Consider the following 13,938-nt stretch of genomic DNA (forward strand, 5'->3'; position numbering starts at 1 on the left):
TATATATATATATATATATATATATATATATATATATATATATATATATATATACACACACACATTAAAAAACAAAGATGATGTGACTTACCAAATGAAAGTGCTGGCAGGTCGACAGACACACAAACAAACACAAACATACACAAACATACACAACACAAACAAACACAATTCAAGCTTTCGCAACAAACTGTTGTCTCATCAGGAAAGAGGGTAAGGAGAGGGAAAGACGAAAGGATGTGGGTTTTAAGGGAGAGGGTAAGGAGTCATTCCAATCCCGGGAGAGGAAAGACTTACCTTAGTGGGAAAAAAGGACGGGTATACACTTGCACACACACATATCCATCCACACATATGCAAACACAAGCAGACATATTTAAAGACAAAGAGTTTGGGCAGAGATGTCAGTCGAGGCGGAAGTGCAGAGGCAAAGATGATGTTGAATGACAGGTGAGGTGTGAGTGGCGGCAACTTGAAATTAGCGGAGATTGAGGCCTGGTGGGTAATGGGAAGAGAGGATATATTGAAGAGCAAGTTCCCATCTCCGGAGTTCGGATAGGTTGTTGTTAGTGGGAAGTATCCAGATAACCCAGACGGTGTAACACTGTGCCAAGATGTGCTGGCCGTGCACCAAGGCATGTTTAGCCACAGGGTGATTCTCATTACCAACAAACACTGTCTGCCTGTGTCCATTCATGCGAATGGACAGTTTGTTGTTGGTCATTCCCACACAGAATGCATCACAGTGTAGGCAGGTCAGTTGGTAAATCACGTGGGTGCTTTCACATGTGGCTCTGCCTTTGATCGTGTACACCTTCCGGGTTACAGGACTGGAGTAGGTGGTGGTAGGAGGGTGCATGGGACAGGTTTTACACCGGGGGCAGTTACAAGGATAGGAGCCAGAGGGTAGGGAAGGTGGTTTGGGGATTTCATAGGGATGAACTAACAGGTTACGAAGGTTAGGTGGATGGCGGAAAGACACTCTTGGTGGAGTGGGGAGGATTTCATGAAGGATGGATCTCATTTCAGGGCAGGATTTGAGGAAGTCATATACCTGCTGGAGAGCCACATTCAGAGTCTGGTCCAGTCCCGGAAAGTATCCTGTCACAAGTGGGGCGCTTTTGTGGTTCTTCTGTGGGGGATTCTGGGTTTGAGGGGATGAGGAAGTGGCTCTGGTTATTTGCTTCTGTACCAGGTCGGAAGGGTAGTTGCGGGATGCGAAAGCTGTTGTCAGGTTGTTGGTGTAATGGTTCAGGGATTCCGGACTGGAGCAGATTCGTTTGCCACGAAGACCTAGGCTGTAGGAAAGGGACCGTTTGATGTGGAATGGGTGGCAGCTGTCATAATGGAGGTACTGTTGCTTGTTGGTGGGTTTGATGTGGACTGACATGTGAAGCTGGCCATTGGACAGGTGGAGGTCAACGTCAAGGAAAGTGGCATGGGATTTGGAGTAGGACCAGGTGAATCTGATGGAACCAAAGGAGTTGAGGTTGGATAGGAAATTCTGGAGTTCTTCTTCACTGTGAGTCCAGATCATGAAGATGTCATCAATAAATCTGTACCAAACTTTGGGTTGGCAGGCCTGGGTAACGAAGAAGGCTTCCTCTAAGCGACCCATGAATAGGTTGGCATACAAGGGGGCCATCCTGGTACCCATGGCTGTTCCCTTTAATTGTTGGTATGTCTGGCCTTCAAAAGTGGAGAAGTTGTGGGTCAGGATTAAGCTGGCTAAGGTAATGAGGAAAGAGGTTTTAGGTAGGGTGGCAGGTGATCGTCGTGAAAGGAAATGCTCCATCGCAGCGAGGCCCTGGACGTGCGGAATATTTGTGTATAAGGAAGTGGCATCAATGGTTACAAGGATGGTTTCCGGGGGTAACAGATTGGGTAAGGATTCCAGGCGTTCGAGAAAGTGGTTGGTGTCTTTGATGAAGGATGGGAGACTGCATGTAATGGGTTGAAGGTGTTGATCTACGTAGGCAGAGATACGTTCTATGGGGGCTTGGTAACCAGCTACAATGGGGTGGCCGGGATGATTGGGTATGTGGATTTTAGGAAGAAGGTAGAAGGTTGGGGTGCGGGGTGTCGGTGGGGTCAGGAGGTTGATGGAGTCAGGTGAAAGGTTTTGCAGGGGGCCTAAGGTTCTGAGGATTCCTTGAAGCTCCGCCTGGACATCGGGAATGGGGTTACCTTGGCAAACTTTGTATGCGGTGTTGTCTGAAAGCTGACGCAGTACCTCAGCCACATACTCCCGACGATCAAGTACCACGGTCGTGGAACCCTTGTCCGCCGGAAGAATGACGATGGTTCGGTCAGCCTTCAGATCACGGATAGCCTGGGCTTCAGCAATTGTGATGTTGGGAGTAGGATTAAGGTTTTTTAAGAAGGATTGAGATGCAAGGCTGGAAGTCAGAAATTCCTGGAAGGTTTGGAGAGGGTGATTTTGAGGAAGAGGAGGTGGGTCCCGCTGCGACAGAGGACGGAACTGTTCCAGGCAGGGTTCAATTTGGATGGTGTCTTGGGGAGTTGGATCATTAGGAGTAGGATTAGGATCATTTTTCTTCGTTGCAAAGTGATATTTCCAGCAGAGAGTACGAGTGTAGGACAGTAAATCTTTGACGAGGGCTGTTTGGTTGAATCTGGGAGAGGGGCTGAAGGTGAGGCCTTTGGATAGGACAGAGGTTTTGGATTGGGAGAGAGGTTTGGAGGAAAGGTTAACTACTGAATTAGGGTGTTGTGGTTCCAGATTGTGTTGATTGGAATTTTGAGGTTTTGGAGGGAGTGGAGCTGGAAGTGGGAGATTGAGTAGATGGGAGAGACTGAGTTTGTGTGCAATGAGAGGAGGTTGAGGTTTGCTGGAAAGGTTGTGAAGGGTGAGTGAGTTGCCTTTCCGGAGGTGGGAAACCAGGAGATTGGATAGTTTTTTGAGGTGGAGGGTGGCATGCTCTTCTAATTTACGGTTGGCCTGTAGGAGGATGCTCTGAACAGCCGATGTGGATGTGGGAGAGGAAAGATTAAGGACTTTTATTAAGGATAGGAGTTGATGGGTGTGTTCATTGGCTGAGTTGATGTGTAGGTGAAGGATTAGGTGGGTGAGGGCAATGGATTGTTCAGTTTGGAACTGGTATAGGGACTGATGGAAAGAAGGGTTGCAGCCAGAGATGGGAACTTTAAGTGTGAGGCCTTTGGGGGTAATGCCAAATGTCAGACAAGCCTGAGAAAATAGAATATGGGAGTGTAATCTGGCTAGGGCGAAGGCATGTTTGCAGAGGGAATGTTAATGAAACTTAATGGGGTCGTTGTGAGGGTGACATGGTATTAGAAGGTGGAAAGCGTAACATGAGGCTGAAATGAAAATGAAAATAAAAATATATGGGGAGGGATAAAGGTGGACTGGAAAGTAACTGGAGATCTGGTGAGAAAAAAGACGAAAAGGTGTTGGTTACAGCTGGGCTATGTTGGACTTGGGTTGGTAGACAACGATGTGCACAAAGGTTAGGTGGTTCTGTTGCCTCCAAAACACGTTAGAGGACGGAGAAATTCGGGAAAATTTCGAAAAAAACTGCGTGTAATATATTAAAAGGAGTGGTTTTGTGGTGGCAGATTATGAAAATGAGGCTAACAATTGTCTGACGAAGAAATAATGACATTAAAACCTGTGGGAATCGGCTAAAAATTATCAGTGATGTGGGAAAAACGGAAATGGAAATAAAGCGAAAGTTATTAGAACTAGCCAAAATGGTTGTTTAAAAGGTGAAAGGAACTGTTTGTGAACTAGAAATGGTGGATTTTATAGCGGCGGTAGTGTTGAAAGCGGCAAAAAAATTTTTTTGGTTATGGTTTGGAAGTGGGTTACGTATTATTGAGTATATATAGGCGGGATAAAATTGTTCAGCAGATTACGGTAAAAAGGAGAAGGTGAATACAAAGTGAAACTACTGGCAAAAACAGAAAGAGAAAATAAGACGACAGAAAAGATTTCGAGATGCAACAGTGACAATAACAAACGTAATTGTTGGGTTCAAATTAATGATATCAATATAATAGAGGGAAACATTCCACGCGGGTAAAATATATTTAAAAACAAAGATGATGTGACATACAATACGAAAGCGCTGGCAGGTCGATAGAAACACAAACAGACACATACATACACACAAAATTCAAGCTTTCGCAACAAACTGTTGCCTCATCAGGAAAGAGGGAAGGAGAGGGAAAGACGAAAGGAAGTGGGCTTTAAGGGAGAGGGTAAGGAGTCACTCCAATCCCGGGAGCGGAAAGACTTACATTAGGGGGAAAAAAGGACGGGTATACACTCGCAAACACACGCATATCCATCCACACATATGCAAACACAAGCAGACATATTTAAAGACAAAGAGTTTGGGCAGAGATGTCAGTCGAGGCGGAAATGCAGAGGCAAAGATGATGTTGAATGACAGGTGAGGTGTGAGTGGCGGCAACTTGAAATTAGCGGAGATTGAGGCCTGGTGGGTAACGGGAAGAGAGAATATATTGAAGAGCAAGTTCCCATCTCCGGACTTCAGATAGGTTGGTGTTAGTGGGAAGTATCCAGATAACCCGGACGGTGTAACACTGTGCCAAGATGTGCTGGCTGTGCACCAGGGCATGTTTAGCCACAGGGTGATCCTCATTACCAACAAACACTGTCTGCCTGTGTCCATTCATGTGATGTACAAATGTTAATTTAACCACCAGAGTGGTAATTACGTTACACTTTAAAATGCAGTCCTCTTATAGGTAGAACTATGTTGGTCAGTGAACTTGGAAACCCCTCCAAGACAGGTCATTTGTTACCCAGTGCACAAGACATCTGTTGGGAAGGAACCAGGAAAGGTAATGACATAGCAAAGCAGAAGCAGAAATGCTTAACTCCATTTTCAAATGTTTCTTTACTAGGGAAAATCTGGGAGTATTGCTGAGATGTAATTCTTGTTTCACTGAAAATATGAGTGAAATATATTTTAGTGTCAGTGGCACTGAGAAAGAGCTGAAATCGTTAAAACTGAACAAAGCTCCAGTGCTCAATGGAATCCCTATCAGATTACATACTACAATTGTGGCTGAGTTAACCCCTCTTTAATTATAATGTACCACATGTTCCTCAAGCAAAAAACACATCTTAGGGACTTTAGGTACATGGTCATGTAGAAAAGCCTAATTAGCCAGAGAGGTAGGAGGGTTGTATGTGGTGACCATGATAGGTATAACCCTCCTACCTCTCTGGCTAATTAGGCTTTTCTATATGACCATGTACCTAAAGTCCCTAACAGGTGGGGAAAAGGCACCTACTCTGAAGAATACTGCAAAACTGAGAGAAGTACATGAAGTTATAACCGAATCGTCACTGCTCAGTATTTTAGCAATGATGATTAGAAACAAAGTTCAGTTAACTTTATATATTTTTAACTGTGTTAACTAGTTTTTTAATTAACTGTATTTAGTGGAAAATTTGGAAGAAAGGTTTTCAAAGTATGTTATTAATGAAATATTCAGCGGTCGCCAGTTCCTCACTGGAACAAGAATAATTAAACTGGGAACGAGAATAATCAAACTGAAACTGAACTTTATACTCATAAGCAATCTTACGTAAGATTAATTCTTGGAAACATCATGTAGGAACAGTACCTAACACACACTGTCAAGTACTTCACACTACACATGTCACAGTAGTCCAATAATAATCAAATAGCAAACAAAGATCAATTAAAGTAAGATTGTTTACTGCCTGTAAACAGAAACTATTTGTTACATTATTCATTGTAATTCTGACTGTCGTAATTGTAGCAAGCAGAGATTTTGTTTAAATTTAGCAGTTACTTTGATATTTCTTTGTAATAAAAGTTAAAAATTATGCCACAACCTATAAATTAGAATTGTGCTTTGACAATGAAATTCAGTGTCCAAGTTACATAAAGTTTTACTGCCAATTTTTTATTATGAAAGTCACTCTATTTTTAGCAAATGAATTAATACCGGCTTTTGCATCATTCTATTTCTGACATTATTCACACTACAACCAAAGATTTCATTATTATGTTATTGTCAAAAGTTGGAAAAATTATGTTTTGATAATCTAATAAATTAATGTTCACTTCATTTTCAGTTCATTTTCTGATTATCTCGGTTCATACAAAGAGATAGGATGGATACTACTTATATAATGACTTAGGAGGTGTAGGCCCTCAGTTAAGGGAAAGTTTAGGGGCAGCATACCAGGCCACCAGTATCTTCAAGCCAAATGCAGGGCTAAGTCATGTGATAAGAGGATCTAGGGTCTTTATGTAAGGACTTTACAAAAGAGGACAATGTAGTGATAGTGGGTGGGGCATATGACACAGGTGGTGACCTGGACAAGATAGCTTCCCTGACTCATAGCACCAACATACAATTTGTCGAGCTGTTCCGGCATCATAATCGACTACACGTTGATGGAGCTGTGAGGCGAATCAATATGGGGTTAAGGATGGCTCTGAGGACAGCCAACTTTGCTCACGTTTCTCTGGAGCTCGTCGGGACTATCAACAGATGGGGTTTTGCTATGCATGGCCTAGATGAGCCTGGTGGGCAATTATCATTTTATGCCCACACCTAATACTGAGTCTTGCCCAAACATTCTCACATGCAGCTTCAGTTTCTATCTCAGTGAATTTGAGTTTCTTGTCTACTGCAGCAACTACACCAGCTCCATTTTCCATTTGCCTATGCTTTTGATATACACTTAAATTTTCCCCAAGGATCTCACTGCTATCAGTTATAGGCTTCAACCAGCTTTTGTACCTAGTATTATGTGAGCTTCACTGCTTTTCAGGAGTGCTTCAAACTCTGGCACTTTGTTGCAAATGCTTTGGCAGTTAACCATTAGGATTTTAATACTGTCGGTTGTGGGAGGTATTCCTTTTGATCTTACATGGATACTTCTGGGTTTCCTACAGCTATCCCGTTATCTGGATTGGATGGAGAGTCAGCTTCAAAGTCTTTGGTTCAGTCCTTCCAGTTGACTCAGAACCAAAGGGCCATAATAAATTCTGGTAACAATGCTGAAAATTGTGAGCTTCATTGATACTCCATGCACAAGGGTGGTCTTTTCAACCTTCTCTGCCAGTCACTGGAATGATCCAAGTATGACCTCGAAGCCCAGACGAAAGGCATCATTTCTTCCTACATGCACCACAATCTGCAGTTGGTTGCACCCTGTTCCCTCAATGGTTGCTGGAATAGCCTCTTCAACATGTTGACTGAAGCCCTCTGGCACACACTGAGTCTATCTGGTGTCCTTTCCTGCTCCTCACTACTGTTTCCCTAAGGGGTATTATCACTTGCAGTACAATAGAACTGCTGACAATTAATAGATCCCTACCCTTTTTTGTTTGCCTCCTCTTGACACTGGACAAAACAGGTGAAGTGAGTGCCACAAACTAACTTTCAGCTTCAGTGAAAGATTGCATCTCAAAGTTTTTAGATAAAGGGGTCAGTACAACAACCTAAGTCATCTCTGGTCTCCGTCCACCCTGTACTGGATACCTAGATATACCATAGACATGCCACTCCACAGGAGCAGACAGTACTTGGTGTACCTTTGGTACCAGTACCACAGGTACATGACTCTCGGGAGCTCTTCCAACAAAACAACTTGCAGCAGCTGCCAATCATTTGACAGTAGTCAGGGCAATTTCTGGCTGCTGCCAAATCTCAACCAACTCATTCCATTTTCGAGAACAGCATTCAGTGTGCAGCTCCATTTTAGCTGGTGTGGTGTATTACAGGACAGTGAACAAATAACTTTAAATTAAGCCCACTGATTATCTTTCAATTTCTTGAGCTAGAAGCTGCTAATTTCCAATAACAACTGAAGCAAATACACAAAATGATATTTCTATTAAGGCAACAGAAAAGCCCTTGGTAAAAATTACTAATTTCATAAAACATTTTGAGGTTAATTATAGTTATTAGCAAACTCAAAAATAGAGTGAATTTACAATAAATATATTTAGTATGTACTTCTCTTTAAGGGAAAACTAGATGCAATACAATATGGTAGTTGGAATGTTTGCTTGAGTAAATAAATCACAAATTCCGATTTACTAAATATTAGATTATGCACAGGACAATGATAGCTTCAGAAAATTCTCAAAATTGGACATTTATTTGTGTTGATGTCCAATGAAATTCGAGGGGAACCCATTCTTTGGAAGTAAGTGTTAACCACAAATGCTGGTTCGCTATCAAATAAGTTATGTATTCCAAACACTTTTACCAGTAACTTTTGAAAATATAGTTTTGTAAGCATCAAAAAATTCTCATAAATGACTATTTCTCCCGTAATTGTGCCATGAAATTAGAGAATGTTGTTTTCAATGAAGGTAGGCCTACTGTTCTCAAAAATTGTAAAAGAACACAAATAAGTTTAAGTCTATGAGTGACAATAACAGTTTGAGTTTACTGCAGCACTTGTGAATGTTTGAAATTTCACAATATATCACAATACAAACAGATATGGATACAATCAATTAAAGACTATGTGGAAGCAATGCAAACAGGTTACTATGAGACTCTAGAATTTAAAATTGGCACACAGATCTTGTACGAGCGGTCTCACACAAAGGAAAATTCTGAAGTCGTCTTTTATATATAAATAAATCTGTGAATTGCACAGATTTTTCACTTAGCTGTTTCTGAGCCAACTAGGTAACTATTAGCATGAAAACTATAAAAGCAGCTTCTCTCTATAAATATGTAATGTGATATGAATATACTGTTTTTATTCTGTCTTGGGTTTTTCAATGTATAACTTGACTTTCCTACCAAATCACCAAACAATTTTTGTTAACTTACATAAACAGAAGAATTGTCACATTTCACTGAGCTGACAATGCCTGTAGTCTCTCGGCTGGGTCTGTCCTTGAAACTGATGTTCCTTTAAATTAATGTTAACTAGCACAGGATGCTATGATTCCATTCTGTCCAGTACTTGTCTCAAGTGAACAGTTACTTTTACTTACCACCCTCATTTCCAGAAATTATTTTGTATCGAACTGCTCCATTAACTCCCTCATCAGGGTCCTCTGCATGGCACTTCACAATTGGTGGTGGTGGCTGGAGTGGTAGGTTATCCACTATCAGTGCTGGGTAATTTCTCTGACTGAATACTGGTGGATTATCATTTTCATCAAGTAGTTTAATGTAGACCTGAAATTAATTATTAGCAAAAACAAGATTTTTACCAAGTTTTTTTTATGTGCACCCCAAACTGATTAAAGACAATGGTAAAAAACCAAACATGTTACATGTAAAATAAACATATAAAAATATAGCAAAGGAGAACTCAAGTGAAATATCCATCTCTTGTTATAATTTTAACAACAATACAAAGTTAAATTGTATTATAAGATTAACACCAGTATTCTCGCATGTTGAAGTATAAGATGCTGGATCAACTAGTGTGTGGACTTGACTTTAACATGTAGAAACTTTGTGATGTTGTATTGTTGCTTTACTTCAGGCAAGCAAAGAAGACTTGGCAAATTATAACACCCTGTTTAATTTACATATTGTTCCTAATTCAGAATGAGATTGATGTCATTTGACTACTGACTTAGAGGTGGAATAAAATTAGAGTCACTCAGGGTTCACATAAAAGAGCCTGTATATAAAAATTGTTTCAGCTTGCACAATGCAGTAACTTTCCCATTAGTTCCAAATATTCAAATCTCCATATTTTGAACACCAACAAATAATCAGAATTATCAACAGGTGCAACATCAATAGTGTATTTACCATCTCTGGGATACCATATGTTCGGTTGCATAGGAAAATGTTTCCCGGTGAGAAATAAACAGCGAGGCTGACAAATAGTATTATTTTTCAGATTTAGGGAGACATTTGCAGGAAAACTTGAATTATGTGATGGAAGTAATCACACTGGCCTGCAGAAGTCTTCAAAAATTGTATGTAATCAGATTATGCTCACAAATAATTATTTAATTTGATTTTCCCATAATTATATGAAACCAGTCTCACAACTTTACAAATATGCACTCAATTCAGTTTTAAAGCTAGACAATCCTAATTCTTACAAAATTGAATCTTTTTAGTATTACCAGAATTAACAGTAAAAAATTCATTATCTAACTTCTAATATGGTTTTCTGAAGACCGTGAGATGTACAAAGGCTGGAATTTAACTGAATGAGGTTTGTGTTAGTTGTCAACTATAACTGGCAGCTGCACGATGTAGCATAGGTTCTATAGACCAAATGCGGATTACAGTGATTCCATTAATGTTGGTCTGAGGTTCTAAGAAATGTTATGAAATTTTGGTTGTCCTTAAACTCCTCCAGAACACAATTGTCATTTGAGGCATAGGATCAATCCATTTCAAATCACTCAAAATAAATAAAATTTTTTGCCTGTCATTTTTTATCTTCCTGATTTTTTTATCATTGGTTTCCTGAAGGTAGATGGTCACAAAACACTGTTTGAAAAGTTTTTAAAAGCCATAGTTTTTTTCTGGCAGCTATTTTTAAAATGGCTGTTGCACAAATTTTCATAGAAAAACGGGGTTTGAGGAAAGTTTAATTGCCAAGTTATTTTAAAAGATATCAGAATAATTAAAAAGCCAGTGTGTTCAGCATGAAATGAAGTTCAGGCATACATTTTTTTTAAAACAATTTTATCATACAAGAGTGTCAGCCAAACTCTTTCTGTAGACTCAGAAAACATAAATCAATCATTAATTTTTAAAGCTATAAATTTTTATGAAGGAAGAGAGACTCACAATAATATGTTATTTCTGTGTTGAGAGCTTACATAAGTACCTGGGGTATAAGTTTTAGTCCTGAGATGCACTCCTGTTTTTTCTAGAGCTTTTCAGAAATGGCTGAAAACCTTTCAGTGTCAATTTCCACAGGTCAATATCTAAAACGTAGCCTCTTGCCAAGATCATGGTCAAAGAAAAAGGTAACTGAGAAATTTGGTTCATATGAATACATGGTGAAGTTAACTAGGCAGCCAGTAAAGGATCAAGGTATCTTACCACATTTTTCAAAAAGGGAAGGTGTCAAAAAATACATGAAGTTGTTATTAATTGTGTTAAAGATTTTTGTGAGGATGATGAAAATAGTCATTTATGACCTGGTAAAAAGGTGCGTGTTTCAACTGTTTTTAACAGTGTTAGTTTGCAGAAGCAGGAAAGGTTAATTCTTCTCTCACTGAATGAGCTAGATAGACTCTACAAACAGAAATACCCAGGGCACAACACTGTCCAATCTGTGTTTAGTGTTCTAGGATCAAACTGGCGTCTTCTTCCAGATTCATCAGGAACTCACAGTGTATGTGTCTGCAAGCATAATCAAAAGACAAAGCTTATGATAGGAGGAGGAAAGCTTAATGCAAACTTTAAAGACATGATGGCTTCCAGAGTACGTGACATTAATACTGAAAAATGTATGGTTGACCTTTGTGCAGAATGTCCTGGACTAGATACTCTGCTTGATGCCTTAAAAAAGGAACAGGACATCTTGCCTGATGAAATAATTTTAAAACAATGGGTACAAACCAATAGAGCTCATTACAGAGGTAATACCCAGTGCTGTATTTTTATATTCAGTTGTTGATAACCTGGTACTTTTCAATTCCCATAACTTTATCTCAAAAGCTCAAGCCCATTATTTCAAGAAAATGAAAGAAAACCTGAAAGAAACCTACTGTTTGGTGATCGGTGATTTTGCAGAAAACTATACCTTTAACATTACAGGATGAACTGGACTAATACACAAGCGACACTGCATCCATTTGGCATCTACTTTAAAAGAGAAAACAAAATATGTTGCAAATCTATATGTGTAATAGTGGACACTTCGTACACCATACCATGACAGTGTACACATTTCAGCAGCACCTCATTAGGGAAATTATGGATATCATATGTAATGTTGAAATGGATGTAATGTCAAAATGGTCATTAAATATAGCAATGGTGCAAGCAGCCAGTACAAAAAATATGAGAAACTTCACTCATGTTTGACAACACAAAAATGATTTTGGTTTACTAGTAGTGTGCTTCATCACATGGAGAGAATTCTTCCAATGGGATAGGTGGAACAACAAAACAAGACATTACAAAAACTTCCCTTCAAAGACTTTACACAGAATGGATCCTGACTCCAAAAATATGCTCAAATATTGTCGACAGCATATTACTCAAGATAAATATATATTTGTTTCTTTACCTGAAATTGAACAAATCAAAACAAAACTGACTGAGAGATTTGAATGTTGTTTACCAGTTAAAGGAAAAAGAAGCTATCACAGATATTTCCCCATTAGTGGTAATCAAATAAGGTGTATTGTTATTTCCAAAGGCACAAACTTTGATAATTATCAAAATTCAATACTTTCTACAAACATATCATCTTTCACAAATAATGCCTTTGTCGTTTGTATGGAGAAGTGGTGGCTTGGAATAATTGAAGACAAAAGTGAAGGTAACAGTGATGTTTTGGTGCATTTCTTTCACCCTTCTGGATCAAAATCTTTCTTTCAACTTTCCAAAAAATATACCGCTTTGATGCCTGCAAAGAAAATAGTACAAAAAGTGACTCCACTGGAACTCATAATAGTATCTAGTAGAACACACAATATAACTGATAAACTATGCAATAAAATATCATGTTTGTATAATTCTCTAATGAAAATTCCACCTGGCAAGTAGTTACAACTAAAGCTTCAATCTAAACATATAGAGAAACATTATTGTGTGTATACTGTATGCAAGTGTAGTACAACAAATGTATTGGTAAGTTAAGTTTAAGAATTAGAACTCCTACCTATTGTTATCAATGCCTGTTGTTATTTGAAACTAGGAATATTTGATCATTTATTGTATGCAATGATTAAAATATCATTCAACCAATTTCAAGCCTTTGTTTGCTAATTTGGCTTTGAATAAGTGTGTAGAAAGGTTGAGTTTTTACTGAAATTCACTGTCCTATTAGTCTCAATGTAGGTGAGTCTCAGTCAATTTTTTTGTGAGATATTCCTATGAGTATATAGAACATTCTATAAAATTTTCACTTTTTTTATGCAGCCTCTTTTTAGATATAGACCTGTGAAAAGTGACATTGAAAGGTTTTCGGTCATATCTGAAAAGTGCATCTCAGGACTAAAACTTATACTTCAGGTGCTTATGTTAGTACTCAACACAGAAATAACATATTATTAGTGAGTCTCGCTTCCTTCATAAAAATTTATGGCTTTAAAAAGTAACTATTGATAAATGTTTTCTGAGTCTTTACAGAGAGAGTTTGACTGACAGTCTTGTATGATAATTTTTTTTTTTTTTTTAAAGTATGCCTGAACTTAATTTCATGCTGAACACACTGGCTTTTTAATTATTCCGATATCTTTTTAAAATAACTTGGCAATTAAACTTTCCTCAAACCTTGTTTTCCATTAAAATTTGTCCAACCACCATTTTAAAAATGGCTGCCAGAAAAAAACTATGACTTATAAAAGTTTTTCAAACAGTGCTTTGTGGATGTCTGCTACAATAAAAAAAATAAGGAAAATCAAAAATGTTGAGCAACATTTCCTGGGTGATTTTAAATGTATTGACCTGATAGCAAGTTGGATAGCTCAATTTGCCACAGTTCACACCTTAAATAAATATTTTTTTTTCGATTTATTTCGATATAAATATGCCACCATTTACTTTTTTGGATTTTTGACATGGTTTATTGTAATATTAATTAGTTTTTGATCTACTGCAGGCTCATCATCAGATGGGGGAGTTAGAGGATCATTATATCATGGACCAAGTATAGCTAGACACTGTTGAGATGGTGCTGGTAAAAATGATGGAAATTTAGTTGTCAGTAACGAAATGTTTATGGAATGGTAAAGTTATGTTTTGGGTACTTAT

General features: G+C 38.6%; 1 protein-coding gene across 1 annotated transcript in view; it reads right to left on the minus strand.

Annotated features, from left to right (window-relative positions):
- Window positions 1-13,938, minus strand: part of LOC124614330 (cadherin-87A) — a 698,834-nt gene that overhangs the window by 68,765 nt on the left and 616,131 nt on the right. The window contains exon 25 of the mRNA XM_047142934.1: window positions 9,021-9,207. Coding sequence (XP_046998890.1) covers window positions 9,021-9,207 — 187 coding nt within the window. The remainder of the gene's footprint in view (window positions 1-9,020; window positions 9,208-13,938) is intronic.

This window comes from Schistocerca americana, chromosome 1 (assembly GCF_021461395.2).
Source record: "Schistocerca americana isolate TAMUIC-IGC-003095 chromosome 1, iqSchAmer2.1, whole genome shotgun sequence".
Classification (NCBI taxonomy): Eukaryota; Metazoa; Arthropoda; class Insecta; order Orthoptera; family Acrididae; genus Schistocerca; species Schistocerca americana.